Genomic DNA, 27,851 nt, shown 5'->3' with positions numbered 1-27,851 from the left:
TTCCCAAATTTGCCTCTCTTCTGAACCCCATGCCTTGACTGGGCATCAGTGATGATCTAAGGTCCTTTCAGTCAGTCTCACATCCACACCAGAACAAGCTCCTCTAGGGCAGAGACTGTTTGTTTTCTTTCTTGTCTCTGTAAACCCCAGTCCAAAGCACTGAATAGTTGCTAAATTGAAGTGATAAGCCACTTACCATGAGCAATTCTCGTTCAGCTGTGCGTTTCAATGCTCGATAACGCTTTTCATCAGCGGATGAAAGTTCGCCTGTTTCATCTTTCAGCTGTTGTAATTTCTGGAGTTCAGGCATACTGTAACACAGAAAAAGGACTTAAAATAACTATTACTCCACATCTTTAGTCAAAAGGAAATGTTTAAAAAAATTTAATTAAAAAAAAAAAGGAAGTGCTAGCCCACTCTGATCCTTTATTATATGAAGTATGCTAGAGGCTTAAGGTGCCCTCAAGAGTGGCCCAATCTCTGTATGGCCTGTGCACAACTTCTTACCTATCCATATTCCTGATCTGGTTGTGCAGTGCCAAAAAAGATACAGGAGAATCAATTGCTTCCCGGCTTTTAGCACAAAGACGAACAACTTTCAGTCCGGTCTGGTGAATCTTCTCAGTCAGCTGATCCACAGCTATATTGCTTGGTGCACAAACCAGCACAGGCCTTAAAAAAAAAGAAAAGACTCACTATTCAAAGAGGAATCTTGTAACTAGTACAGTAACTAGTAACATCGTTCAGTTTAAAAAAGGCCAACAAACAATAAAACAAACAAAATGACCTAACACATCTTGTAATTTTCTTAGAACGTGGAAATTCAATACTAATACAGAATTCAAACCTTTTTAGGACTTAGTTAAATGACATGCCCAGTGTAATACGGTTCGTGCCAAAGGCAGGATACGAATCCACATCTTTCTGCCTCCAGGCCCAGCATATCATTTCCTACTCCACTAAACCTCTATAACACTGTCACCAGGGAGAGGTGGGGAGGGGGCAGAGGTAGACATGGGACCCAAGCAAACACTGATAGTCAGAAATGTTAATATAGGCATAATATATACAAGGGATGATGTTGCCATTCTGCAATACCATTAACAACGTGAGATCATAATAAGCCAATCGGCCAAGGTAGCTAAGTGGCACAGTGGATAGAATACTGGACACAAAGTCAGCAAAACCCAAGTTCAAATACTGTCTCCAATACTTACTAGCTGTATGACCTTGGGTGAGTCACTTAACCTCTGTCTGCCTCCATTTTCTCACCGTAAAATGGGGATAACAACAGTACCTCCCTCTCAAGATTGTTGTGATATCTATAAAGCACTTTGTAAATCTAGAAGTGCACCATAAATGCTAACTCTTATTATTGTCTGTGGAGACTGTTTCATTCTTTTTATTATCATCCCTAAAGCCTAGCACATAGGAGCTTACAGGTGCTTCATTTATGCTCGTTGATTACTCTGACATTTGACTTTATTCTATTAAATTACTATGGTTTCTGTTTGTACAGAATATCTTAAACAAGCATACCCGTTGCCTTGCCTAGCCAAATGGTAGACAATTGTAGCTGATGTTACAGTCTTCCCTGTACCAGGTGGTCCCTGGATGAGGCTCAAAGGTCGTTGCAAAACAGTCTTTACTGCATATACCTAAGGGGAAAAAAAAGAGGTTGTTCATTAAAACCAAGCAAAGGACTGTTAGGTTTTTTAAAATTCCTGCTGAAACGCAGAGACATCAATAATTTATTGAGTTTGTTGAAAATGGAGACCTGAGAATGATTGAGGTCTGGGAGTCCTTGTGCTGTAAAACGTTTTGGCAGCTGGCATTTAATAATCACATCCTCCACTTCATGACCCAACAGTTTGTGGTAAATGTAGCCAGATACTGAGGTTTCATCCACAGCAAATGTTTTTAATGCACTCTGCATTCTGAAAAGAAAGACACTCGTTTATTGGAAGCTATGATCAGAAACATTTTACCAGCTTCAAAAATCATTAAGTAAGATGCTGAAACCATTAATGACAGAGTGAAGGCATTCAGAAATGATGAATTTGCTTTAGTCAAACAACTAGACATTTGGATATCAGATTTTGGAAAGGATACAGAAAAAAGGATACAGCCAGAGAAGGGTGACCAGGAAACCCAAGATAGCTGTCATCAGATATCTAGGTTTGCACTGTTGTCATGTGCAAGTGGGGTAGCTTAACTCCAGAATGGAAAAAAAAAATTATGAAATTACAGCAAGGCAGAATTTATCTCAGGAAGAATTTCCTAACAATGAAAAAGCAGTACTAAAATGGAATGGGCTCCATTAAAATGTAGTAAACTCCTAGCCAGTGGTTTATATATGTCAGTCATATTATAAATGGAATTCATTCTTTAAGTGCAGGTTAGATCAAATGACCTTTGAGAGCCTTTCAAACTTCTAAGAATACATGGATGTAAGCTTAAGAACAATGACTTCCCTGTATCCCAGGGATCATTAAAAAAAGTGGAAAGGACCCACATGGACAAAAATATTTATAGCAGCTCTTTTTGTGGTGGCAAAGAACTGGAAATCGTGGGGATGCCCATCAACTGAGAAATGGCTGAACAAGTTGTGGTATATGAATGTAATGGAATAATATTGTGCTATGAAAAACCTGGAAAGACTTACATGAACTGATGCTGAGTGAAGTGAGCAGAACCAGGAGAACATTGTACATAGTAACAGCAACACTGTGGGATGATCAACTTTGATAGACTTGGCTCTTCACAGCAATACAATGATGCAAGACAATTCCAAAAGACTCATGGAAAATGCTATCCACATCCAGAGAAAGAATTATGGAGTCTGAATGCAGATTGGGGCATACTATTTTCACTTTTTTTTCCTTTTTCATGATTTTTCTCTTTTGTTCTGACTCTTCTTTCACTACAATGACTAATGTGGAAACATGTTTAACATGATTGTACATGTGTAACCTGTATCAGATTGCTTGCTGTCTTGGGGAGGGAGAAAAATTTGGATCTCAAAATCTTACAAAAATGAATGTTGAAAACTATATGTAATTGGATAAAATACTATTAAGTGAAAAAAAAAAACCCCAAAACAATGACTCCCAGTAAATGATACAGAGCAACTTCAATACTACACAAAATACATACCTGTCAAATGAAGTGGACTTCCACACAAAATCCACTTGGAAGTTATGAGTAACTTCTACAGGGGCTCCAACACTACTCCTCAATTCAATCGCAATTTCATCTCCATAATCTGGACATTTGAGTTAAGTTGTCCTACTCCAAAGTTATTGGACGCTTTACCCAGAAGTATATATTCTCAGAAACATATGAATACTTTAAATGATTCAGAGAGTTTACTATCCTCCTGAGCAGTATTACAATCAGTTTTAATCAACAACATAACCTCTTTATTTATTTATGAGTCTCCAAGGTGCTATCTATATACATGCTTTCTTTTGATCCTAAGAAGCCTTTGAGGTAGGTACTGCAGGCATTACATCTCCATTTTAAAGATGGGAAAATTGAGGCTCAGAGAAATTGGATGGCTTGATAGTGGTCACATACTCCTAAGCTCCAGCAATGATATTTGAAACCAGGTCTTCTTGGACAATGGCTCCAGTGTTAACTTTCCCTTCTATTCCTGGTTCTCATCTTGCCTCCTACCGGCACTCTCTACTGGCTCAGGCACATCCAGGTACATCAATCACCACTCCCCCACAACATTCCAGGCCTTGAGGAACTTATGCTTTAATAGACAGTATAATTTATAGGAATTGAGACTCACTGAAAGACTGTTCCAGCCATCAGGTTACCTAGTTGTGGTTGTGTGTGGTTTGTCCTTTGTTCTAGAAGAGGACCATGGCATCAGGGAGATGATGACATGACTTGCAATTGAATTTGATTTGAGTGAGGGAGGGCTGTGCAAAGTCACCAGCCTCACTTTCTCCTCCAGAGCCATCTGGGTCCAGTGGCTGAATATCAATCAGAATGACTGGAGATGGCCCAGGATATAGTGGGAGACCTTGGTCCTTTTAAGCTAAGGTCTTTTCAAGTTCTCACTTTGAGTGAGGTAATGCCTACTCGGTGAGTAGGCCTCTTTAGGAAGTGAATCATGAACCCTACAGACCACAAAAGGATCCTCTCTGCCCAATAAAGTACCCTCATTCTCAGGGCCTTGCCCTCCCTGACTGCTATTCCTACCCCCACTAAATCATTTCTTGCTGACTGCTAAAAGGATCTATTTTTCTTCTGTAGCTAAATCTAATGCTTCTCTGTCAAAGAGGCCATATATCAAAAAAAGTTCTTCTCTTCTCTATTAAACCTAGCATGCCTCATCTTTTTCACCTCTGATCTCTTCTCCGCTCCACTTCCATTAGGGACACAATTAGCCCCTACCCACTGTGGTCTTCCTCACTTTATAGTCTAGGTCAAGTCACCTTTCTCTTGGAGGTCTATGACCTACAATCTTTTTCTGCTGACCAAGCCTACCTACTTGTCAATCTCAGTGCCCTACCTTTAAGTCAGTCATATTCACAGTTTCGGTTACTGAAGTAAGGAAAACTCCATTTCTGTGTCAGTAGCTCCTGGCACAGGATGTGAAGGAAAGAGGAGTGAGTTCTATATCTCTGTAGAGTCCAGAGAGTGACCCTTTCCTAGTGCTTATCCATCCACACATACCAACAGCAGAGAGAAGAGTTATACCCTATATTCCGGAGGAGCAGATGAAACTCTTGGGTTTCATCTATTCAAACAACATATAAACATGTTATTAACATCCATAGGTGAAAAACACTACCACTGGTGCAGGTGGTATGCACAGTCCATATGGTATGGACTTTGAAGGTTTCCCTCCCCAAACACCAGGGTGGAGTCAAACTATCACCCTTGTAACAAGGCTATTTGTGTATGAGACAGCAAATCAGGACAGATAATGTTTGTGGTTACAGAAAAGAAGCTCTTATTTAGGGTTAATGTTTCCATGGGAATTGAATCAACTTCTCTAGGTATAGTAGCATCCCATTCTGATCAAATGAGATAATCTGCAGTAAGCTATAGATCTCTGGAACAGCAAAAGGCAAGCTCAGAAAGGTCAGGTGACTTGCTCCAGGTCACATAGCTAGCCTCAGATCATAGAGACAGGGAACCCAGGGTCTCTAGATCTTGTGTTCCTCCATTTTATTATACCAGTACTGGCTTTCTTCCACTGACATGAATGAATCATCTTCTCCTGCCCTGTTACGAGATATTTTCTGGATGGTTTAAAAAGGATACTGTCTGGGACCTTAATGACGTGGCCAATTCCCTTCCACAGTGGAGCGAGGTCACCTTTATAGCGAAGGCAGATTTCATCTCCCTGCATAAGACGCATATCTTCAAGGGAAAACAAAAAGGTAGGGGAAGAAATTAAAAGCTATTAATATCTCAACATGGCAGGTTGGTATCCCAGTTAAATTTTATGTTACAGATGTTGAACTAGGCATACATACAAACATATATACACACACAGACATACACACACACACGCACATACACACAAATATATATATATATTTATATTTTATAGCTACTTAGCATCACAAAAATTTTAAAAACTCAAAATCACCTCTCAACCAAATTATGACTAAATCCTCATTACCAGAGTCAGTCTTGGGCAAAGTGAAGTAAGCGATTCTCTTCTTGTTGAGGCCCAGGTCCCATCTGACTGTGATGTTATCTTGGGTCTAGTTAAGAAAAACAAGATTTCCTTGTTCATCTTCAAAACTTGTGAATTATCATTACTCTCAGTTCTCTACCACATTTGAACATCCTGCTGTCATAATTCACCAAATTCACAATTTCTTAAACAAGTATTTGTTAAGCTAGGCACTGTGCTAAGCCCTTTACAATTATCATTTCCCTGGGAGGCAGGTGATGTTGTCACCCCCATTTTACAGATGAGGGAAATGAAATGACTAGCCCAGGGTCACACTGCTCATCAGTACCTGAGGCCAGATTTGCCCAGCACTCTATCCAGGATGCCACTTACTTGCCCTGCCTCTAGGTCACCTGCAACGATTTTAAAAATCTCCAAATGTCCAAAGCCAGGGAACTGGCATCAGAGGGTGCCAAAGTCTTAAAAAAAACCCAAACAAACACAAAATGCAGTCAGTGGCTCCAAACATGAAAGGCTGCTGACTGTTAACTTATGAAAATTTTATAGACATCTGGAGGAAAAAATCTGTTATAGGTATTAAGTATAAGTGAAGCCGGGGAAGGAGATTATAAGAGAAGGGAGTAAAGAGCAGAACCAATGCAAATTCTGAGAGGACTTACTTTTCCCAATTAATTCCTAGAAATACTACCTTACCTTACATGTCAAAAGCACTTTACTGTTGAGTGATCTGATCCTCAACAATCCTATGAAACAGGCAATACAAGTATTATCTCTATTTTGCAGATGGAAAAACTGAAGCTCAGAACTTACGTAATTTGCCCAAGGTCACATGGCTAATAAAGAGAGCAGACTAGAATCTCAGGCGTTTGGACTTTCCAAGTGCAGGGTGCTCTCAGCTGCTCTCTAAAAACCAATGACAACATGTGCTCTTATCCAATAGACAAGGCCTTTAATAACTTGATGGCCAACAATGGGACACCTCTGGTCCATTCACCCTTGAGGTTCTTTGTAAGAATTATTGTTTCCCGCAAAAGAGAATCCATCTTGTAAGAGCTTCTTTTCCAAATGCTGATTCTATAAATTCTATAAATGATTCTATAAAGACTTGAAGAATAAAGCCCTCTCCTAATATTCTTCAAATCCTTTTCTCACCTTTCAGGCTAGTTCTGACTCAGCCTTGCTTTTAGTAGTGTGATCCTGAAAAGTTCTTATTATTACTAAAAAGTTAGTTCAAATTAACCAAATTAAAAACCATAAACTCCAAATTACCTACAATTTGTTTAAACCAACCTATCTATCTATCTATCTAACAAAATAAATGGGCTATTTGCTTCCATGTTTTTTTTGGCCTTTTTGTAGTGCCTTTTTAAAAGACAAAATCTGGCCTACAACAAATCAAATACCATTAAGCTTATTCCAAAACCAACTATTATTTCACACAAATTACCTGAGATTCTTTAAGTTTCTTATCATAATCTGCTTCCAGTTTGACAAGTGGGCCAAAAATATTTTGGTACTGGTAAGCATCCTCATAGCGCAGCAAGACATGCTGTGGTTCCTCATCAACGCCTGGCTTTTCCAGATCTTCCAGAGTTGCTGAAGGATTTTCCTGGAAGGATAATCAATCATCATCATCATTGTCATCATCACATTTATGTAGTTGGTCAGGTTTACAGTGTGACTTCCTCCTAACAGCCCTGTGAAGATGTCTGCCTACATGATGCCAGATGTGAAAACAGATTCAGAGAGCTCCAAGACCTACTTGACCAGAATCATACAGCTAGCTAACAGGAGTTGGAGTCAGGATTCAAACCCACAGCTCTCCACCAGGTTCTGTTCTCTTTCCATCAGGCCATATGGTACCCGCAGGGTCCCCAGAATCGAACACAGGCATTTAACAAATCAGCTAAATGAACCAATGCATTGGCAGTGCAAACGAAAATGCCTTCCCATACACACCTCGGTGTCACATATGCAGATGGCCCCCCAGAACAACTGGCAGGACAGTTATTTAAAAATAAAAACTCCACAATGTCCTGGGTTTGGATGCACCCATTGCTACATGTGAACTTAGGCAGGTCCCTGGGCCTTGGTCTCTTCACTTCAAATGAGAAAACTGAACTGTAAATCCTAGGCGCCTGAGTGGGAAGTTGAACTATGCTACACATACGGAATTATTCATCTTAATTGTTACTGGCTGGTAAACTACTCTCAGGAGCAACACACCCTCTCTAGATGGCAGTATAAAGAACCACAGGACTAAAGGTGGAAGGAGCCTTAGACAGACCACCAGAGGCGGATGAGCACCCAGAGATCTAGTCCAAAATGGACAGATAGCTTGGTGATTTTCTTCAACATCCATTTTTACTTCAGTCACTTTCTCCAATTAGTTTCTCTGGAGTTAATGAAAGACCAATATTGTGAATTATAAAGTTATCCCAGGTTATAAGGATAGAACATTATTCTAGTATCTGGAACATGCTGCATCCACCTTATAGCACCCTTTTTCTTCCACGGCCATTTCCTTTTCTTTATGAATGTCAATAACTGGACCTTCTCATGTGGTTGACAGAAAAGCCATGAGTAGAATCTATAAAAATGGACAAAGTTATCCTTGTCTTGTTTTTATTTGGATGCAAATGAATTCATCTTTGACAAGTTATCCAACTAGTACTCCAAGAAGCTGTATCTTCTATCAATCAAGAGCAGTAACAATCACACACAGACCCCTGACCTGAATCATTTCCAAGCAGCAGTTTCAGCTCAAATCCACGGGATCTTTGGCTCTAGCACTAACTCTGACACGGTGAGTTACATAGCATGGGCATCCGCCAACTAGGAATTACAAAGAACATTGACTGTTTCCATGAAAAGACACTGAATAGCTGACATGAATTCTGAACTCTTGCATCATTAATCAAGTGCCACTCTCCTTGTTAAACAAGAAAACCTTCCCAACTCTAAGGGCAGAGGAAAATCATAATCATAATCTTAATTTTTACCTCACAGTCAAAAAGCTCTGAAAGGTTATTTTCTCAGCATTCATCTCTCATTGTAATTAATTTACTATACTGGACAATATGCCATTTTTCACTCTCACCTAATAAGCGCCCTGAAAATCTGACATCTTGATTTGCAATCATACTCACAGGTTTAAGATTTCATGACCTGATATACTAACTCAAAATTCTAGCCAAGGGAGTCTCAGAAGAACTTTTATTAAAAATCAACTTTAAGCCAATATAGATCCATGACCTATGTCAAGTGATTTACTAACAGTTCTAACCCTCAAGGAGCTTACGATTATAAGGTGGAAAGCCCTTACAGGCCTAGCCCAAGATTCCTAATGCATGAATCTTATGATCCCAACAATAAAGCATACCACTTAAGAGGTCATCCAGATGCTTTTAACTGAAAGCCCCCAATGATAAGGAGGAATTCATTCCATTGAGGCAATGAAATACTTTTTATTTGGACATATAAACTACACATGGACATCAAAAACCCAAAAATGAGCAAAAAAATTTTAATAGGCTCCAGTAATGATCTAGACCAACGGTTCTTAATTAGGGTAAAAGAATTTGGGTGGGAAAAAAGAACTATATATTTATTTTCATTAACCTCTGCAAGAACTTTAGCATCTTCTTCTTCAGTATTATGAATGTAGGCAACATTCTGAAAAGGAGTCCATGATATACAAAAATGGTTAGGAACCCTTGATTTCAGCCCATTTCAGCCCATTATTTCACCTGGAAAAAATTATACTAAGGAATAGTGTGCATGTCAGAGTGTCATTGCTCCCCATAATGTCAACTTCAAAAGGCTGCGCACATACTTTTAAAAATATTCCGTTTTGCTTTTGCTTACTATTCCATTTCAGTGCTAAATACCATTATGTACATGTCAACAAACATTATATACCTACTACATGCAAGGTATTAAGAACAAAAACAACCACTGTTCTCAAGGGATTCACATTCTGTTCAAGAAAAACTATGCATAAGGATCAGCAAACTACAAGGCAGAGTAATGGCAGGACAAGGTTGGGAACAGTAGCACACAGGCTATAGATTATATGATACGATTTGGTCAGAGCACAAAGAACATGAAAGGGAATAGTGGGAGAAAGCTAGAAAGATGCTTTGTGAGAGATCTTGGATACTCCAGTGAATTTCTATTTTATTCAGTGAGAGCCATTAAATGTTTCTAAGTAGGGAAGGGATATAAGCAGTACATATATTAGGAAAACTAGTTGGTCAGAGGCATGAAAAATGGATTGGAGAATAAATACGGAGACAGGAAGTCCAGTTAAGAGAGTATTTATTTCAGACCAAGGGAAAAGACCTGAAATAGGATGATGCTAACAGAAAGATGAATTCGAGAGACTTTAAGAGTCAAAATTGACTGTGGCCTTGCATTTTTGCAAATATACCTAGCCTGAAGTTCTATAAGTGGAACTTATTTCATACAAGTTACTCATTTCATATTTATTGAGGATTTTCTCCCTCTCCCTTTTAGAATTTTACTCCAAAAATCAGGGGAAGGAAGAGAGAATGGAATGAGGGAGAAAGAAGGTCAAGATTTATTCAGTAAGAACGAGTTCACTGCATAGGTAAAGAACAGATGCTCAAGAGGTCTACTGACTATAGTCAAACGAGGGAAATTAGGCAGAAGGGAAGAAAAATTGATTTCCCGCCCAATACTGGGAGGAGAGAAAATAAACACAAAAACAGACACCCACATACTTTCCTTGGTCTCCCCAGCTGCTAGTGCCTTTGCCCTCTCTACACATCTAGTATGTGCTTAGGTATATACAAGTTATCTTCCTTATTAGAATGTGAGTTCCTTGAGGCAGGGACAATTTTTGCCTTTCTTTCTATCCCCAAGACCTCAGCACAATGCCTGGCACAAAGTACATGATTAACAAATGTTTCGCGGACTATTATGTCCCAGGTGCTAGGAATACAAAGAATGTTACAAGGCCTATGCTAGAGCTTACCATTACAAGTTGCTATAACTTTGATATTCTATCCTAATAATTTGCATCATCAAGACATATGTTAGAAATAAAACTGAAAGAAGTGAAGGGGTCATCTACTCTTAACCTCTCAACCCCTACCCCCAACCATTTAATAAAGCTCTGGGCAAGCCAATTTTGTGTCTGGTTTTTCCAAGTTCAAATGGAACCACTTAGCCTGTGGCTCAATCTAGTTGCAAATAAAGGAACAAGGAAAAGTAAAATGGATGGTAAGAAAAAGTCAGAATCACATAGAACAGACACTACAGGTATCATATTTAAAGTTCAATACACTTAAGTGCTCTGTAAAAAATAAGGCAGGAATTCAAAGTTATCACCAAGTTATTACTAAGTATTTTACTTCTCTTTTTTGGTCAGGACAATCAGGCTCATAGAATCTTAAGAATGAAAGCAGAATCATTGTACAAATCAGTCCACAACCACTGCATGAATTTCCTTTATAAACCTGCTAAGTGATAATTCACTCTCTTTGAAAATTTCCACTGAAAGAATGCAATACTCCCCAGAGGCAGGCAGTTTTCTTTTTTGGACAGCTCTCTCTGTTAAGAATTTGTCTTCTTTTCTACTGAGGTGAAATTTGCTTCTCTGTAACTTTTATTCCTTAGTCGGAATTCCCTCTTTTGGCCCAAGTAGATTTAGTTAGCTGCCTTGATTCAGAAGTACTTGTGGCAGGCAATGGGAATTCAAAGCCAAAAGTACCCTCACAGCACTTACAATTTAGGCAGGGGAGAGAACATGTACCTATATAAATGTGTACAAAATAATTCTGGAGATGGCAGAAGCTTCTGGAGAATGGGAGATTAGGAAAGGCTTTATGCAGAATGGGCCACCTGAGCCACTTCCTTCTTGAAGGAAGAAAGGGATTCCATGAAGTAGCAGTGAGAAGAGAGCTCACTCTAGGCATGGGGGATAGTCAGTATACAGGCACAGAGCTGGGAAGGGGAGAATCATCTTTAAAGAAGAAAGGGGGACCAGTTTGGTTAAATCTTAGTGTGACAGAATAAATAATTTCCAATGAAGCTAGAAATGTGAGCTGAGGCCAGGATATGAAGGGCTTAAAAAGTAAATATAGAAGTTCTTATTTTAACCTCAAGGTAATAGGGAGCCAAAGGAGTCAATAGAGTAGTGGAATTCTATGGTTATACCTGCACTTTAGGAATTCACTTTGGCAATACTGTGTAGGTGGAGGATAGCCTAGAGTGGGAAAGATTTCAGTGCCAAATAGAAAGGCACTGAAAATATCTAGGCAAGAGTAATGATGCCTGAAATAAGATGGTGGCTGGTGTAAGAGAAGAGGGTGGGTAAGAGAGATGGTAGGTAGATAGAAATGGCAAGGTTTATCAACTGACTGGAATTAAAACTTTCATTAAAGACAATGACAATGAAACAACATATCAAATTTGTGGGATTCAGACAAAGCAGTACTTTAGGGAAAATGTATATCTCTAAACATATCAATAAAAAAGCAAATCAATGAACTGGGCAGGCAACTAAAACTAAAAGACAAGAAAAGCAAATGAATCAATACGTGGGGTAAGAGGAAGTATGAGGAGTCGAGTCAAAATTACAAAGCTAGGAGACTAGAAGGATGGTACCTTTGATAGAAATGGAGAAGTTTGGAAGAGGGTGGCTGGAGGGATGGGGGGAATGGGGCAGGGAGTATGGACGGACAGGTGAATTCTCTTTTGGACAGGCTGAATCTGTCTTTGGAATATAAAATTTCAAAGGTCTAATAGGCAATTGGTGATAAAGAACTGAAGCCTCCAGATGATGTAGAGCTGATGCTTAGGGGAGACTGTAGCTGAATAAATACATGTATGAGTCAATTTAATAGAAATGATTAGAGAGGGACAAAAGGGCATAGGATAAATCCTTGAGGAACACCCATAGTTAGGGAATATGACATGGGTGATAAGTTAGGAAAAGGAGAATCAGGAGTTGGCTTGAGGGGATATAGTAGGATCTAGTGAAGGGTTTTTTAATGTGTTTTTATAAGGATGGAGGAGGTTTAGGTATGTTTAAAGGCAATAGAAAAGATATCTATGTGTGCGCACGTGCATATATATAGAGGGAAAGGGATGACTGAGGTTGCAATCTGCTAAAGACAGAGGAGAATGGATTAGATGAAGGAAGGTTAAGGGCACCTGTGGAGATAGAGGTTGCTCTCTGGCTCTCTGCAAGAAGAGCTATCTTACTGCCAGAGATAAGAGAAAAGGAGGAGAGAGTAGGGGATCATCACTGGGTTTTGAAATAAAGAAATGAGAGGAGTTCATGTTGAATGGCCTCAATTTTCTCAATATAAAGGTGAGGTCCTCAGGTAAGGTAAAGAGGAAGTGGGGAAAATGGGAGATTTGAATTCCCAACTGATACTGTCTCAATTTGACATGCTTTAAGCTGTTTTGACTGGCACAAGGCTGCTACAAAATCCAAATAACAAGAACAATGCACTAGCTTATCAAATATCTGTAGTTTGAAGTGAGAGGGTTTGGAATAATTTCCGTGGGAAGTCAGGGAATCGATCAGGAAGGAATTACAAGGATCGCCTTGATGCAGTGAAGAGTCCACTGAAACAGATCATATGGATTTATAGCTTACCCAATCAAGCATAGTTGCGTTGCTTCCTCTGGCTCCATTCACAAGTATAGCAACCACCATTATTCTTTCCTATAACAATACTTCAAATATCCAAAAGCTGCAACGATGTCACCTTAAACCTCATCTTCTCCAGGTTATGCATCCTACATTACAATTCGCAAGAAAGTGTCATCTACCTCGACTGTAACAGCCCTTTCTGAAATTGAAGCACCCAGAACCGAATACTCCAAACACTGACTGACCAGGCCAGAAAATGCATGGAATTCATGGAGAGATTCAACAGTGAACAAACAAATGGGAAGGAATTTATTCCTCAATGTGTAACCAAAGCATAAAATCTGACATAGATGTCATTTTAGGTCTTTTGAGAAAAGCATACCTTCCAAAGCTCCTCTAGTTTGTTGATCTGTTGAGCTGTAATCTGCCGTGCTCTCAGCTGCTCCTGCTCGGAAGGAATCTTTACCAGCCAGGAAAGAAAGCAGCGATCTTGGATCAGAGGCTGCCACTGGGAGCTGTCCCAATTGATGTCCTTTAAGCTGCTCTGACTGGCACAGGGTTGCCTACAAAACCCAAATTATAAGGACAATGTACTAGTTAGTCAAATGCTAGTAGTTTATCAAACAGGTTAGAAATAGGACCATGTCCACCACCTGTGTGCTATGACCAAAAGTTGGCCTCATTACCCAAAATCTACAGTTACCTTTTACAATTTGAGATTAAATTTCCTAACACACATCAATTTTTAATTTTTCAAGTCATGAGAAGACTGAAAATTCTACAGAAACATTTTTGAGATTGGCCAAGGCAGGCATTCTGCTTCTTCATAATGAACAACTCAAAAAGGGGGCTGAGGGGAGGAGTGAAAAAATCTCACAGATGAATAGAGAAGCCTCAGAGTAGAGTCTTTCAACTCAAGCCAATTTTTACACAGGAAAAAAAACTGAGCAAGTTTATAAAATTCAACTATATCCAATGTACTATGCTGCTCAGCACTGAGGAAGACAAAAGAACAAGGTGTAGTGCCTACCATGCTTGAGAAGCTTATTGTGGTTCAATGGAGAGAAGACTAAACTATATTTCTGAAGTAAAAAACACAAATCTCTACAGAAACCATATTTGAACCTTACCTTTTACCCAGTGTCCCTTCCCACAAAGCATGGCAAAGCTCATTATACAGGACTAAATTTCATTTGTTTGTGAGCAAGGCTCTTGACCACTCATTGGCTCAGGCTGCTCTCTAAGACTAAGCTGCCCAGAACTGGATGAACTGTCAGTTGAAGGAGTTTCCTTCACAGGCGCAATCTTGCCTCCCACTCCCCAACTGTAACAGTTTAAGAACCAGGGGAGTGGAAGAGAATGAAAACAATGCCTATGCCAGTGAAGCTCACAATCCTAACTGGGAGAGAAAGGGGAGACATGGGCTAAGTTACCTAGATAGATCAAACAACTATAAAGCAGCTATACAGGGTGTTCCTAAAGTCTGGACATATAGGCAAAAATGCATATTTTCAAGAAATGAAATGACTGAAATTTTCAACAACATTTTATTTAACTGCAACATTAACAAATATCATCTTCAACTTCAAATAACATCACATGATTCCATATTCATACTCCGAGAGTGAATGTGCTAAAATTGATGGCAACGTGGAGTTACTGAGTTATTGCATTGAGTTCATGTGAATCTTGCAAAGCACATCAACTTTTGTACCACAAATGATGGAAATCATATTGAAAATGTTATTTGTTAATGTTCCAATTAAATAAAATGCTGTTGAGAATTTCATTCATTTCATTTCTTGAAAATATGCATTTTTGCCTATATGTCCAGCCTTTAGAACACCTTGGACAGAAGAACAGAACACAACTACATTGACTGAGGCAAAAACTGTGATGAGAAGTCCTAGTAATCAATAGAGAAATAGGCGTTAAGAAAGGAGCTGCAGACTTTAGAAGGACTGGGGATCTTTTAATAAAGAAAGGCCTTGACACAGTCATTCTCTTACCTGCAGAGGAGCACCACAACTGAATCAGCTTTGGCAGGTATGAAGCCCAGGAGAAACACATTTCGACACCCACAATTATAACACTCCAGCACTGTCTCCCCCAGGGGCCCATCCTTGTGGAGAGTAACCTCTTTGCATTTTGCTCTTACAAGGTGATTTACAATGTGGCTGAAATCAGGAAAGAATAAGGCATGGTTGAAAACCAAGAACAAATGTAAGAGCTGACTGATCATTTCTAATTTTCCCACTTAGAAATGAAATATTCATGGTCAATTAGCAGATGCTCAAGAACATCTCACTCATCTTAGTGTCGCTGGAGAATGAGTTGTTCCATATAACAATTATCCAGACACCTAAAGCTTTAAAAAGGATTTTTTAAAAAATAAAAATCTTTCTAAAAATGTTATTTTACCTTAAATGCCTAACGAGAATATATATATATATATATATATATATCCTTTAACATCATATTCTCAAATGCCCTTAGGAACTGAGCAAAGTGGCTGTTTGTCCCAACTTCTACAATCTCATGGCTGTGTCCGCTTTTTTACAGTCTATCCCTAAATACTTCTTACTGCTGTGGTGTTTTGTTTAGAGTTATTGGCAAATGAACCAGATGACCAAATTTGTTAGGACTATATGTCAGCTAGGAGTCAAGAGGCTCTGAGTGAGAATCTGATGGCTTTTCCATGGTGAAAGGATATAAACTTTACAAGTATGTGGCCTTTTTAACACCTGCCTTGGCTGTTCATGGGTCACTTTTTTGCTTGTATCCGATTCTTCATTGTGTTCTTAAGACTGAAGGTTAACAGATGAATGACTTAAAGATAAAATTGGTTTCTCACTATATTATTAGCTATTAATGGAAAAAATATATAGCAAAATGCTAGCTAGTCAAAATGCTTCAGGAATGGGATGCATTGACTGTTCTCTATTTTTCTGGTTAGTCAGAATACCCCCTTTCTTGAAAATCTTCCTACAATATCAGTTGTTTCTCTAGATCAGAGTCTGATTACATAGTACTGCAGAAGTACAGAAGCTGGACACATACTGAATGTATACTTTTCTTAGGAATACGTCCAAAGTTGGTAGAATTTTTGTGATACCAGGTTTTTTGACTCCCATTTACCTCTTTCCTCAAAGTAAACTGCAGAAAAATTTAGTTTATAGAATAAATTCTGGCTATGTAAGATTTAAGAGGGGAAAGGAAGAGAATCAGCATTTATACAGAACCTACTATGCGCCAGGAGCTTTACAAACATTATCTTATTTCATTCATCCTCACAACAACCTTGAGAAGCAGGTGCTACTATTATACCCATTTTACAGTTGAGGAAAATGAAGCAGACAAGAAGCTGACTCGTCCAGGGTCACACAACTAATCTGAGGCCATGGTGACTTCAGGTCTCCTTGGCTGCAGGGCCAGTGAAGTCTATTCAGCTGCTTCACTATGAAAGGCATTATGTTATAGTGGAAAAAACGCTGACCACTGACCCTCAATTGGAAGAACTGCACTCAAGTGCCACTCCATCCCCTTGCTAGCTGAAGGGTAAGTCAAATTCTCAGTCTATTTCCACATTTATAAAATCAAGATAATAAGCTTTTGCACTATTTACTGCATTTGATGGATGAGAACGAATCACACAGCAAAAGGTAAATCCTGAGAAACATTAAGATCATTACATTTTCTTTGTACAAGAAAATCCAAAATGGACAGCAACTCTGGAATTTGAAAGCACCCTAAATTTTAAGGTTATAGTCTATGGTTGTACAACTTGAGTTTAAGTATTAGAAAAGACTCTCCTATCAACCCGAAAAAAAAAAAAAGCAATCCTATCACATTTGACACTGCTCTCGAGTGTGTATGAGCAATAGCAAACTAAAAACATAGAACTTTCTAGTGAGTGTGATTGAATTTTTCTTTGAAGGACCCAAATCTGGTCATTATGAAAATCAGAAATGCCCTGAAGAAAGACTTCTGTTCTAAAAGGCTCAAATTGCTATTTCAGTCATTATTTCCTCAGGGAGCACAATATTCTCTTACTGTATTTTAATGGTAAAAGCAGAAACCTTAAGATTAAACTAGCATGCCAAGAGCTCATCTTGCAAAAAGCATAAATAAAACTAGGAAGAAAATTAAGTCAACCATACTTGCATAATAAAAATAAGCACAAAAAATAAATCAAGAGTAAATACATGAACATAGCACCATCTGTTTTAAGTTAAACCAGTCACATAGCAGGAAAAAAGGCCAGGTTTGGTAACATGATTTTCTATTGTCCTCCATGCCAATGCCCCCATCATTTCCATACAATTCTAAGCACAAGCCTGATTAAAGACCATGCATTATCTGATGAGCTACCTGCCAGAAGTGTTTCCACGTCCATTACAAAACCATTTCTTGCTAGTATTGCAGTAAACCACACAAGCTGGGTCATGGATGCCACAGTAACTAAAAAAGGAAACACATCACAAAAGTTAAAAAAGTAGGAAGGTTTGTTGTCTGCTTTTAATTTAGCACAATGTAAAATTCTTTACTTTTATATTATTTAAAGTTTTTCATCAAGCAACTTCAAGTAAGATAATCCCAGGAACAAAATTAAATTCATTAACTGCAGAGCCTTAAGTCCTGAAAATTCAAGACAGAAATATTAGGATTGTAGGGATTTACTCTGTAATGGGAAACAACTTAAGTTCAAACCACTTTTTACTGAGTTTGACAGAACTGTGGGTGGATGCCAGCTAAACCATTACTGTGTCTTGAAGAAGAGAGAGAATACATCCTAGTACTGGCAGCATAAGATAGGGACTACTGGACTATTACCTAGGGGGGAGGGAGAGAGGGAGAGAGGGAGAGAGGGGGAGAGAGGGAGAGAGAGAGAGAGAGAGAGAGAGAGAGAGAGAGAGAGAGGAGAGAGGGAGAGGGGGGAGAGAGAGGAGAGAGAGAGAGAGAGAGAGAGGGAGGGAGGGAGAGAGGGGGGGGGGGAGAGAGAGAGAGAGAGTGTGAGAGTGAGAGTGAGTGTCTGTCTCTTCCTAAGATATTCTCCATGTTCAACTCATGGTGACCTCCAGGAACCCCATCTTTGGAATGCTCTCCCTCCCAACCTCTGACTCTCGGAGCCCTCCTCCCCCATTAGAATGTATGCTCTTTTGAGGGGAGGGACTGTTTTGGGCCTTTTTTTTCTATCTCCAGCACTAGAATAGAGTCTGATTTATAATAAGTACTTGTTGATGGACTGATTTTAGTTCTGGCCCAGGCAATAACTAGTTGCATGGTCTTAGGCAGATTCATGTTTCTGTGTCTTAATTTCTTACTTGTAAAATGATAGGGTAGAACTATATAATCTAAAGTCCCCTTCTGGCTGACACTCTCAATTCTAAAAGGTGTCTTATAGACCTGACATTCTATGGCTTTTGAAAAAAAATGTATATGCAATTTAATATTACTCAAAGATTTTGAAAATGTATGTAAATTAAATCCCTTTTTAAACCCATTAGGAAAGCTCATCATTTTCAAAAATTCCTATGACAAGCCCTTTGGAAAACAAACCACCTCTGATTTTATCCTTCAGTCTAGATTTTCACTGGGGAAAGCAGGTTAAAATGAACAGTAAGAGAAACTCTGATGGGTAAAAGAAGTCACAAAAGGGACAGCCTGCCCTCTGTCTGGAAGTATGTAGGGATTATCTTATGAAGATTCACAGGCTGGTATGAACTGAAGGCAGTTGGTAACTAGTGACAGTAAATTCTCCTCCTGCTCTCTTAATGTCTGTAGTACAAACCCAATAAGCTGGCAACTACCCTAAGGACGGGACTGTATGGATATATATAACAGAAGCAATGTCACAGTTTAAGGTTTTAATTCAGGCTCTGAACAGAAAGTAGCACCGGGGAAAACACTTCACCACTGCCTTCTCTTAACACTAGGGCAAATGCCAATATCTGGGGCTTGTCATTTCTACAGAGTTTGGAACAGAAGCTTTTTCTTTTTTTACCTGCAAGCATGCACAGGGAGATCCTTTGTATAGTAAGTATCTTCTTCATCTTCTTCAAAATTCAGTTCAGCCAACAGTTGACTAGTTTTAGCTACACTGTCATCCACAGCACCATTCTGTAGGATACCATCAGGTCCGTTAACCTAAGTCAAAAAGTCAGTTGTAAAGTTTATGCTCTAGAGCTAATACACCTTATTTTAAAAAATGTTTTTGTATAACTACACGGTACACTGTTTTTGCAAAAGTAGGAAGAATGTGTCACAGCTCAATTTCCACATTAAGTTTCAGAACTATTTCGCCTTGAATCAACACTGTGGCAGTTTTCATATATTATTTTTCACTACTAAGTCCACTGGACTTAATATTTATTACTCGTTTTTCACATATACTTCTATCTGGACACAGCAATTATTTCCACAGCATGTGACTCTTTACAAGAGGGAAAATAAACCCCAAAACCAGGGTTACGTGAAGCAGAAATATGGCTGACTTAAAAAAAACAACACTATATTCTTGCAATTGTCATTTGAGCATGTGAAAAAGAACAAGTAAAATAATTTTGAACATTTTCCATAGGTGCAGGTTGCTTTTCAAAGTTTAACTAGCCATTAGAACGTATGAATTTAAATGTTGTACACTACAAATATGGGAGAAAAGACAATTTAGGTATCTCAGATGTCACAACTGAATATTAGATAAAATATTCCTACCCAAAATTCTTTCAATCTATTCTTGGACTTATTTTTAAAGAACCTCAGCCTAAAAAGGCACAAAAACTTTGAGATGGATACACTTCTATTCAAAACCTTTCAATGATTTTCTATTCTCTACCAAATAGAGTTCAAATTCCTTAGGCTGACAACAGAGGAGGTCTCCATGGTTCTGTCCTTCCTCTTCATCCAAACTCAACTAACCGTTCCATCCTCCACTCCCAGTACACATCCTAACTCCATGTCTGCTAGCACACCTAGTCTTAGAATGTCTCTTTTATCTCTTTATGATGGAATACTAATCACCTTTCAAGATCTTATGAAGCTGATCATATAAACTAATCTATAAAGTTTCAAATGGCATTTACAAATAAGATCAAGAATTCACAAGCGAACAGCACTAATTAGATTGCATCACACAAGAACAGGAATATATTTAATACATTTATCCCATGTTATGAATCATCTTATTAAAAATGCTCACCTCCACCCTTTAACTAAACAATCAAAATCTCCAACTTAAATGAAACCAACAATCTCTAATTATAAGTCTCCTCCCTCTGACACAAAGCTCACATTAGTCGACCAGCAACAGGCTAAGATAGCGTGGTACAGCAAAAATGGTGGATCCAATACTAGACTGGGCAGAGACTAGAGTTCTAGTTTTATTACAACTTAAGCATGTCAGCCTCTCTGTGGCTCCACTTCCTCATTTACAAAATAGGAACTGAAAAATATCTGTCTCATCTACTGTTGACTATTGGGAGTATCAACTCGAACAAATGTCAAAATATTGGGAGACACCCTGTTTTCCAGAGCTGAAGCCCAGCAAGCAAGCTGTGCCCTGAGCTTGGCAAAACAACGATCCTTTTCGCTCACCCTCTGACAAAATCACATAGTTACTGTATTGTTCGACCAGCACCAGGTGTTTTCTGAGCTCAGAAAGGCACTGGACAAGCTTGGACAGGTACCCATGTTCTGGTCATGAACCCCTGCCATGAATCAAACTTGTCTCACTGTTGCTGTTACTCCTCATTGTCAGTGCTACAGCTCACTGCACAGCCATAGGTAAGCACTGAGATCTGCTTACACTAAAGCGGGTCCCCCCCAATGTGTCTAATCTGCTGCCTTGCTTGTAAGCCATTTCCCTCACTTTGAAATTAAACTTCTGTTTGATTCCTGAATCTGTGTCTCTAGACTGCTGTTTGGCTTCGGCCACCCAAAGTTGACATAAGAGACATAATACAAAACAATACTCAAGGACCTAGCATTTATATAGTTCTGTTTATAGTTTACAAAGCACTTTATAGCCATCATCTCATCTGATCCTCAAAACTCAGAGGCAGACCAAGTATTAGCTCCACTTTACAGATGGGGAATTTGAGCCTTTAAAAAGGAAGAGCTAAGGTCCAAAGTCACAAACATACTAAATGACAGAGCTAAGACTTTAAACCTAGGTTTCCTGACCTGATAATAAATGTTTTGAGGATTGATGGGAGTCTTACTCTGTGTACTTCTTCATAACTACTACCTTTCCCTACACCTGCTTATCTGATCCTATTAAGAACCTTGGGCCTGGTAATCTATTTGGTACTTCGAAATGCAAATGTAAGAACACTGTCTTTGTTACCACATTTTCCCAACAAAATTCATGGAACTGTCAGATTAGAATCATTATAAGTGTGTGGGAAATGTGTAATAATATGAGTCAAGAAGAAGTGAATATGCTTTTCACTTTCTGTGGGAGCTAGCATGTAAAGTTATTTCTTATCAAGTTAATTCTATTTTGATGTATGATATAAAGGAACAATTTAACTCTGGCTTTGTGACTTCCTATGGTGCCTGAAGCTCTCAAAAGGTGTACATGTGCTCCTAAGTCTGAGTATGTGTGTGCACAGAGAATAAGGAAACTGGAGGCCCAGATAATGTAGGTGATTTTCCAAGTCACAGACAGTAAACTGAAGAGGCAGGATTTAAAACACAAGTTGCCTTTACTCTAGATTTGGGGCTTTGTAACTTGCAATTCAAGGAGCAGATAGGTGGCTGGATAGAGCACTGGGTCTGGAATCAGGGAAATCTGAGTTCAAATCCGGCCTTAGACAATTACTAGCTGGGTGACCCTGGGCAAGTCACTTAACCTCTATTTGCTTCAGTTCCTCATCTGTAAAATGGAGACACACCAGAGAAGGAAATGGCAAACCACTCCAACAACAAAACAACAACAAAAAAGCAAACTTTACAATTCTGGTGAAGTACAATGAAGAATGTCTCATGCACAGCCCAAATGGAAAAGTGAATTCCTCAGTTGGTAATATCCCTCCAGATCGTCCTGTTCACATATGAAAATCTAACAACTGAAGGAAGTCCTAGGACAATCCACTTGAACCAAATGCATAACGAATCAAGAGAATGATTATAACTATTCACATGGGAAAAACAAAATGTAAAAGCACCTATTGTCCAGACCATGACATACAAAATAAAAAGCAGCCTACTGTGTTAACCCCTAAGTACTTATACATTTGGGAGGTGCCACAGACTAGATGATAAATGAATTCTGTCTAAAAAGAAATTAAGATAGTGGGAAATCACGTAGCACTTTCAACAATCCCAAGCTCATCTTTTAAAACATCCTAGAGATGCTATCATGCTGCAAATCATGGAACAAAAGTTTTAAAGAATCAAAATTATGACCGACTCACATTAGGCATAAGCAAGCAAGTACACTGGCAATAACGAAATGCCCCTAAGTGGTATAAAAGACACCATTAAGAAAATGTAAGATTGGAAAAGGAGGTTGATGTCATGTAATAAGAGCAAGAAAAAAGATGGACAGCTTGAATGTTACTGCATGTTAAGACTTAGACAAAGACCCAGAACACAAGGAAGATGGTCCGTAGAGGACTTCTGGGAGGATGAGGACAAGATTAATCAGGGTAAGAAGACATATAGGTTATGATTTTCATCAGTAGGAGTACTGACATTGTACAGACCACAGACCTACTTAAGTATTGCTTTAGTTAACGGTTCAAACTACATGCAAAACCCTGCATAACTCTTTACAATTTGTAAACCCTGCACTAAACATGATGGATTTTTTGCCTGAACATCCATGATGAATCCTTTTCATCTTCAACCAGATATTTACCCACCTTGCTGTTACCTCAAATGCGTTAAGAGGCATAGCATAAAGAAAATAGATTGAATGTAGGTAACAAAACCTTACTCCACAACTCACCAAAAGGTTCATGCCTTGAAAGGATACCTTCTAGACTTCCTCTACTATGTCCCAGCTCTTCATCCTGAAGTCTCACTCCAGCCCTAGAAGTCACCACTTTGGGAGGACCTCTGCCCCTTCAGTCTCTCTCCCAGAACTTCCATTTAAGGAGAGCACTCAGGCTAGTCTTGGTCTAATTTCTCTTCGAGCCATAGTAGGTACCTTCATTTCCCCAATCCCTTCAGCCTCCTTTTATGTGTTGGCTTCCCCATTAGAATATAAACTCTTTGAGGGCGAGGGCTGTCTTTTTTTTTTCCCTGGGTTTTTTTTTTTTGGGGGGGGGGGAGGCAGGGCAATTGGGGTTAAGTGACTTGCCCAAGGCCAAACAGCTAGTATATGTATCAAGTGTCTGAGGCCAAATTTGATCTCAGGTCCTCCTGACTCCAGGGCTGGTACTCTACTTACTACACCACCCAGCTGCCCCAAGGGCTGTCTTTCTACTGTATTTGCCTTTCCAACATTTAGGAAAGTGCCTGGCTTACTATGTGCTTATTACTAAATGCCTGACTAATTTACTTGGGTCAAATTATTTTAACTATGCCTCAGTTTCTCACCCTACCACCACTCTCTCATTCACCTAACCTTAAACTTGCTAGTCTTCCTTGGATTTGGAGTAGCGGAAACAGAAGTGGGAAGAGTGGCCAAATCCTGTGAATTCATCCTCCATGAGGGCTCTGGCTGCCACCACTCTGCTTTAGATCCTTCCCATCTTTGTGCTGGGAATATTGGCCTCCATTCTCTTCCCTCACCAAACAATCCTCCCTAGAGCACTGGTCTGACCAGATCCCATTTCCCACCCCCCACCTTCAGCAGCTCTCACTGCTTAATAGAATACAATACAAACACCTTACTTGCCCAAATATCTATAATCTAAGACCAACTCGGCTATCTACTTTCACCTCCCCGCCCAGTTTCATTTAAAATAGATGAGCAATTTCTTGGTCTTTTTTCTGCATGGACTTTGTAGACCTAATAGAATGTAAACTCTTTGAGGGCAGGGACTGTTTGATTTTTTTTTCTTTGAATTGTCAATACTGTCAGTGCCTGGCACACAGTGTTTTTAATATATGCTTACTGAGCCTCTTTTACTTCTCCTCCTCTATTTAGGCATACAGTCCATCTCTCATGACTTCTCATCTCCAACTACTGAAATTTTTTCCTTACAATTCTAATTCAACTTCTGCATTTCTCATGATGATTCCAACTGACATGACAGTGACCTCTCCTTTGCCTCATTTACATTCTGCCTTATGTTTTTGTACATATGTTAAGCCCCTCCCCCTGACTCCTGAGGATATGTCATTTTTCATCTTTATATCTCTAGTTCCCAGCATAGTGTCAAGGGATATGTAAGCTAAAATATTATTATTGAATTAAACTACACATCTCAAGATCACTGGGAAGACAAACGAAATGACCTGTGTAAAAGGTCCACTCAGTTTTCAATTACCTGCACTAATGGAAAGAAGTCTAAGCTCAGATAATTCAAACCAGGAGGCAATCCCTAAGTAATGATTGGTTTCTCAGAGACCCTGAGAATTTTTCATCTCCATTCTCTAACGAGGTGCCCACGCTCCCTTTCCTCCTTGTTCTCCAATCCTATAAACACGTGCACATTGTACTTCTGATGCTGACCTTCACCTACCTCAGTCATCCATTAAACTTATCTGGAATACCTCCACCTTTTCGGTAGCCTGTAACCCAAATGCCACAGGGAAAATCTACTTGTGACTGGAATCAAACAGTGGCAGAAGACTTAGTATCTCTCTATTCCTGAATGTAACTTTTAAGTAACAACTTAATGTAGTAGCATTGCTCAAGGTTGCCTTTGTCAAGCTCTCTGTCCTTTCCTTCACAGACAAATTTCTGGAAAGTTATCTATTCTCCTAACCTCCACTACTTTCTCAGTCCCTTAGCAACCTGGCTCTCACCCCACTCAAACTGGTCTCCAAGATCCCCAACAATATCTTAATTGTTAAATCAAGAGGCTTTATCTAAGATCTCAGCTTTCTAGATCACATATTCTTCCCTAGATTTTCACAACACCGCTCTCCTGTCTCACTAATCCTTTCCCAGCTCATTCTCTCCATGGCATGCTCCAAAGGCTGGGGCTATCCGAGGACTCTGTCCTAGGCCCTCCTCTCTACATATCTCTCATCAGTTCCCATGGGCTCAATTATCACAACTCCCAGACCCACACATGCAGCTTTCATCTCCCTCCTGGCTCTATTTCTGCAGCTCTAATTTGATATCCTAGGGGCACCTCAAACTCCCCATGTTCAAAACTGAACCTGCCCTTTCCTCTGAAAACCCACCCTCCTTCCTAATTCCCCTATTTCTGTCAAGGACACTATTCTTCTCCCAGTCCCCTAGGTTTACAACTTTGTGGAGTCCTTCTGACCCTCTGAACCGCACACCCCCCCCCATTCAATCTGATGCCAAAATGTGTTTGATTCTATCCTCTTGTACCTTGGCATCTGTCCCCATTTTTCTCTATCCCTAATTCAGACAGACCACAACTACCTCTCACAGGTCTATCATAACAGTCTTCTAACTGGTCTCCCTGCCTTTAAGAGAAAGAACTAAGGAAAGGAAAGACTTTCCTTCTGTAATCCACCCCCCCAGCCAATCAGTCAATAAACATTAGTCACCTACTATGTTCCAGGAATTGTGCTAAGCAGCCCTGGGGTTACAAAAAAAAGTGAAAGACAGTCCCAGTACTCAAGGAGCTCACAGATTAATGGGGAAGATGATCTGCCAATAAGTTATGAACAGGATAAATTGGAAATAATCAATAGGAAGACACTGAAATTAAGAGGAATTAGGACAAGTTTTTTGTGTTGTATGTTTTTTTTTAAATAGAAGGTGAGATTTTTAGATGAGACTTGAAGGAAGCCAGAGAATTGAGGAAGCAGAGCATTCAAAGCAAGGGAGAAAGCCAGTGAAAGTGCCTGGAGTAGGGAGACAAGTGTCTTGGAACTGCCTGGAAGCAGCTAGGTTGCTCAGTGGCTAGAGCACTGAGATCTGAGTTCAATTCTAGCCTCAAGACACTTACTAGCTCAGTGTTTCTGGGCACACTCATAGCTGCTACTTGCTTCAGTTTCCTCAAGTGCAAAATAGGGTTAATAACGACACCTACCTCCCAGGATTGTCGTGAAGATTAAATAATAGTATCTCCTCTACATAGTCTCTCTCTACCTAGAGAGAAGAGATGATCAAGGAGAAACAGGTGAGAAGGACTGTGAAAAGATTTGGCGATTAAAAGATCACAGGTAACTCTGTAGAGAGCATTTTCAGTTGAATGATAAAGTCAGAAGGCAGACTTTAAAGAATTAAGAGAAGAATGAGAGTAAAGGAAGTGAAGGCATCTATGGTAGACTGCCTTCTCAAGGAGATTAGCCATAAAAGAGGGGAGAAATAAGGGATGACAACAAACATGGATGGACAGATCAAGTGAAGGGCTTTTGATGGAGGAGACATGGGCATGTTTGTAGGCACTAGGGAAGCAGTGAATAGATAAGGAGAGACTCGAGCTACGTGAAAGAGTGGGAATGTTAAAGAGGTCACTGGTCGCCAAATTGTTATTCCTAAAGCGCTGGTCTGATCATGTCACACCCCTGCTCAAAAAGCTTCAGTGACTCCTGTGGAGCCTCAGGGATAAACTACCAACTCCTAACACAAACCAACTCCTAGAATAAATAATAACCCCACTCTTTTTTAGCATTTAAAGTTCTTTATACATCTTTCCAGGCTGGCTACACGGCGTTCCCCCTCACATACTACACTGTCTCCACCACACCTTTGCACAGGCTGTCCTCCCATCTCTACAGTGCTCTCCCCATTCCTTCCCTCAGCTTCTTGTCAAGCCTGACTCCCCTTCAAGGTGCCAATTCCTCAGCAGTGCCTTTCCTCATTCCCTTCAGAACTTAGCCCTTCTCCCATTCCTTTCTTTAGATTATATTTTATGTTGACATATGGAATAGACTGATCTCTATGTGGGTGTAATTTAAAAACAAAATACATCAATAAAACTTTTTAAAAATTATTTCTCTCTTTACATCCTGTTTTCCTCTAGTAGGATGCAAGCTCCCAGAGGGCAAGGACTGTTTTGGTTTTGTGTTCCTGGTACCTAGTACAGTATCTGGCACATAGTGGGCACTTTTAATGTCTGTTAACTTTATGTGCTCCTTCCATCCCACCCCACCCCCAGAAGAAGTCTAGCTTCTTAAATTCAGGAGCTGGATATTGTAATTGTGTTCCCCCATAATGCTCTGCAATAGCGTGTGTCTAATGCCTGTTGATAATAATGCAACACCCTCCTTCTTTACAAAGATAGGGGATTCTGGGTGTGGAACTCACTGCAGATTGATGTGGTTAGTTGTGATGAGCTGTTCTTTTCCCTTTGTTACAAGGAATGGCTAGGGTAGGGGAGGGATACATTCTGAAACAAAGGTGACCTGAAAACAAAAGATAGCAATAGATAGTTTTAAAAAATATTTTTTAAAGAAATGAATAGAAAAGCTGAAAACCAAAATCAGAATCCAGAATTTCAGAATTGGAAG

General features: G+C 39.5%; 1 protein-coding gene across 2 annotated transcripts in view; it reads right to left on the bottom strand.

Moving 5' to 3' along the window:
- The window catches only part of UPF1 (UPF1 RNA helicase and ATPase), a 60,665-nt gene that overhangs the window by 16,800 nt on the left and 16,014 nt on the right, over nt 1-27,851 (bottom strand). Inside the window, exons 2-13 of one of the 2 annotated variants that reach the window (XM_036757059.1) lie at nt 19,303-19,445; nt 17,670-17,759; nt 15,308-15,475; nt 13,681-13,861; nt 7,116-7,277; nt 5,618-5,735; nt 5,287-5,385; nt 3,157-3,265; nt 1,778-1,937; nt 1,540-1,658; nt 508-672; nt 197-311 (exon numbers count right to left, since the gene is read on the bottom strand). In XM_036757059.1, coding sequence (XP_036612954.1) covers nt 197-311; nt 508-672; nt 1,540-1,658; nt 1,778-1,937; nt 3,157-3,265; nt 5,287-5,385; nt 5,618-5,735; nt 7,116-7,277; nt 13,681-13,861; nt 15,308-15,475; nt 17,670-17,759; nt 19,303-19,445 — 1,629 coding nt within the window. The remainder of the gene's footprint in view (nt 1-196; nt 312-507; nt 673-1,539; nt 1,659-1,777; nt 1,938-3,156; nt 3,266-5,286; nt 5,386-5,617; nt 5,736-7,115; nt 7,278-13,680; nt 13,862-15,307; nt 15,476-17,669; nt 17,760-19,302; nt 19,446-27,851) is intronic. The other variant, XM_036757068.1, reaches the window with a different exon arrangement.

This window comes from Trichosurus vulpecula, chromosome 1 (assembly GCF_011100635.1).
Source record: "Trichosurus vulpecula isolate mTriVul1 chromosome 1, mTriVul1.pri, whole genome shotgun sequence".
In the NCBI taxonomy this organism is placed as follows: Eukaryota; Metazoa; Chordata; class Mammalia; order Diprotodontia; family Phalangeridae; genus Trichosurus; species Trichosurus vulpecula.
This window is presented reverse-complemented; position numbering and strand designations above follow the sequence as displayed.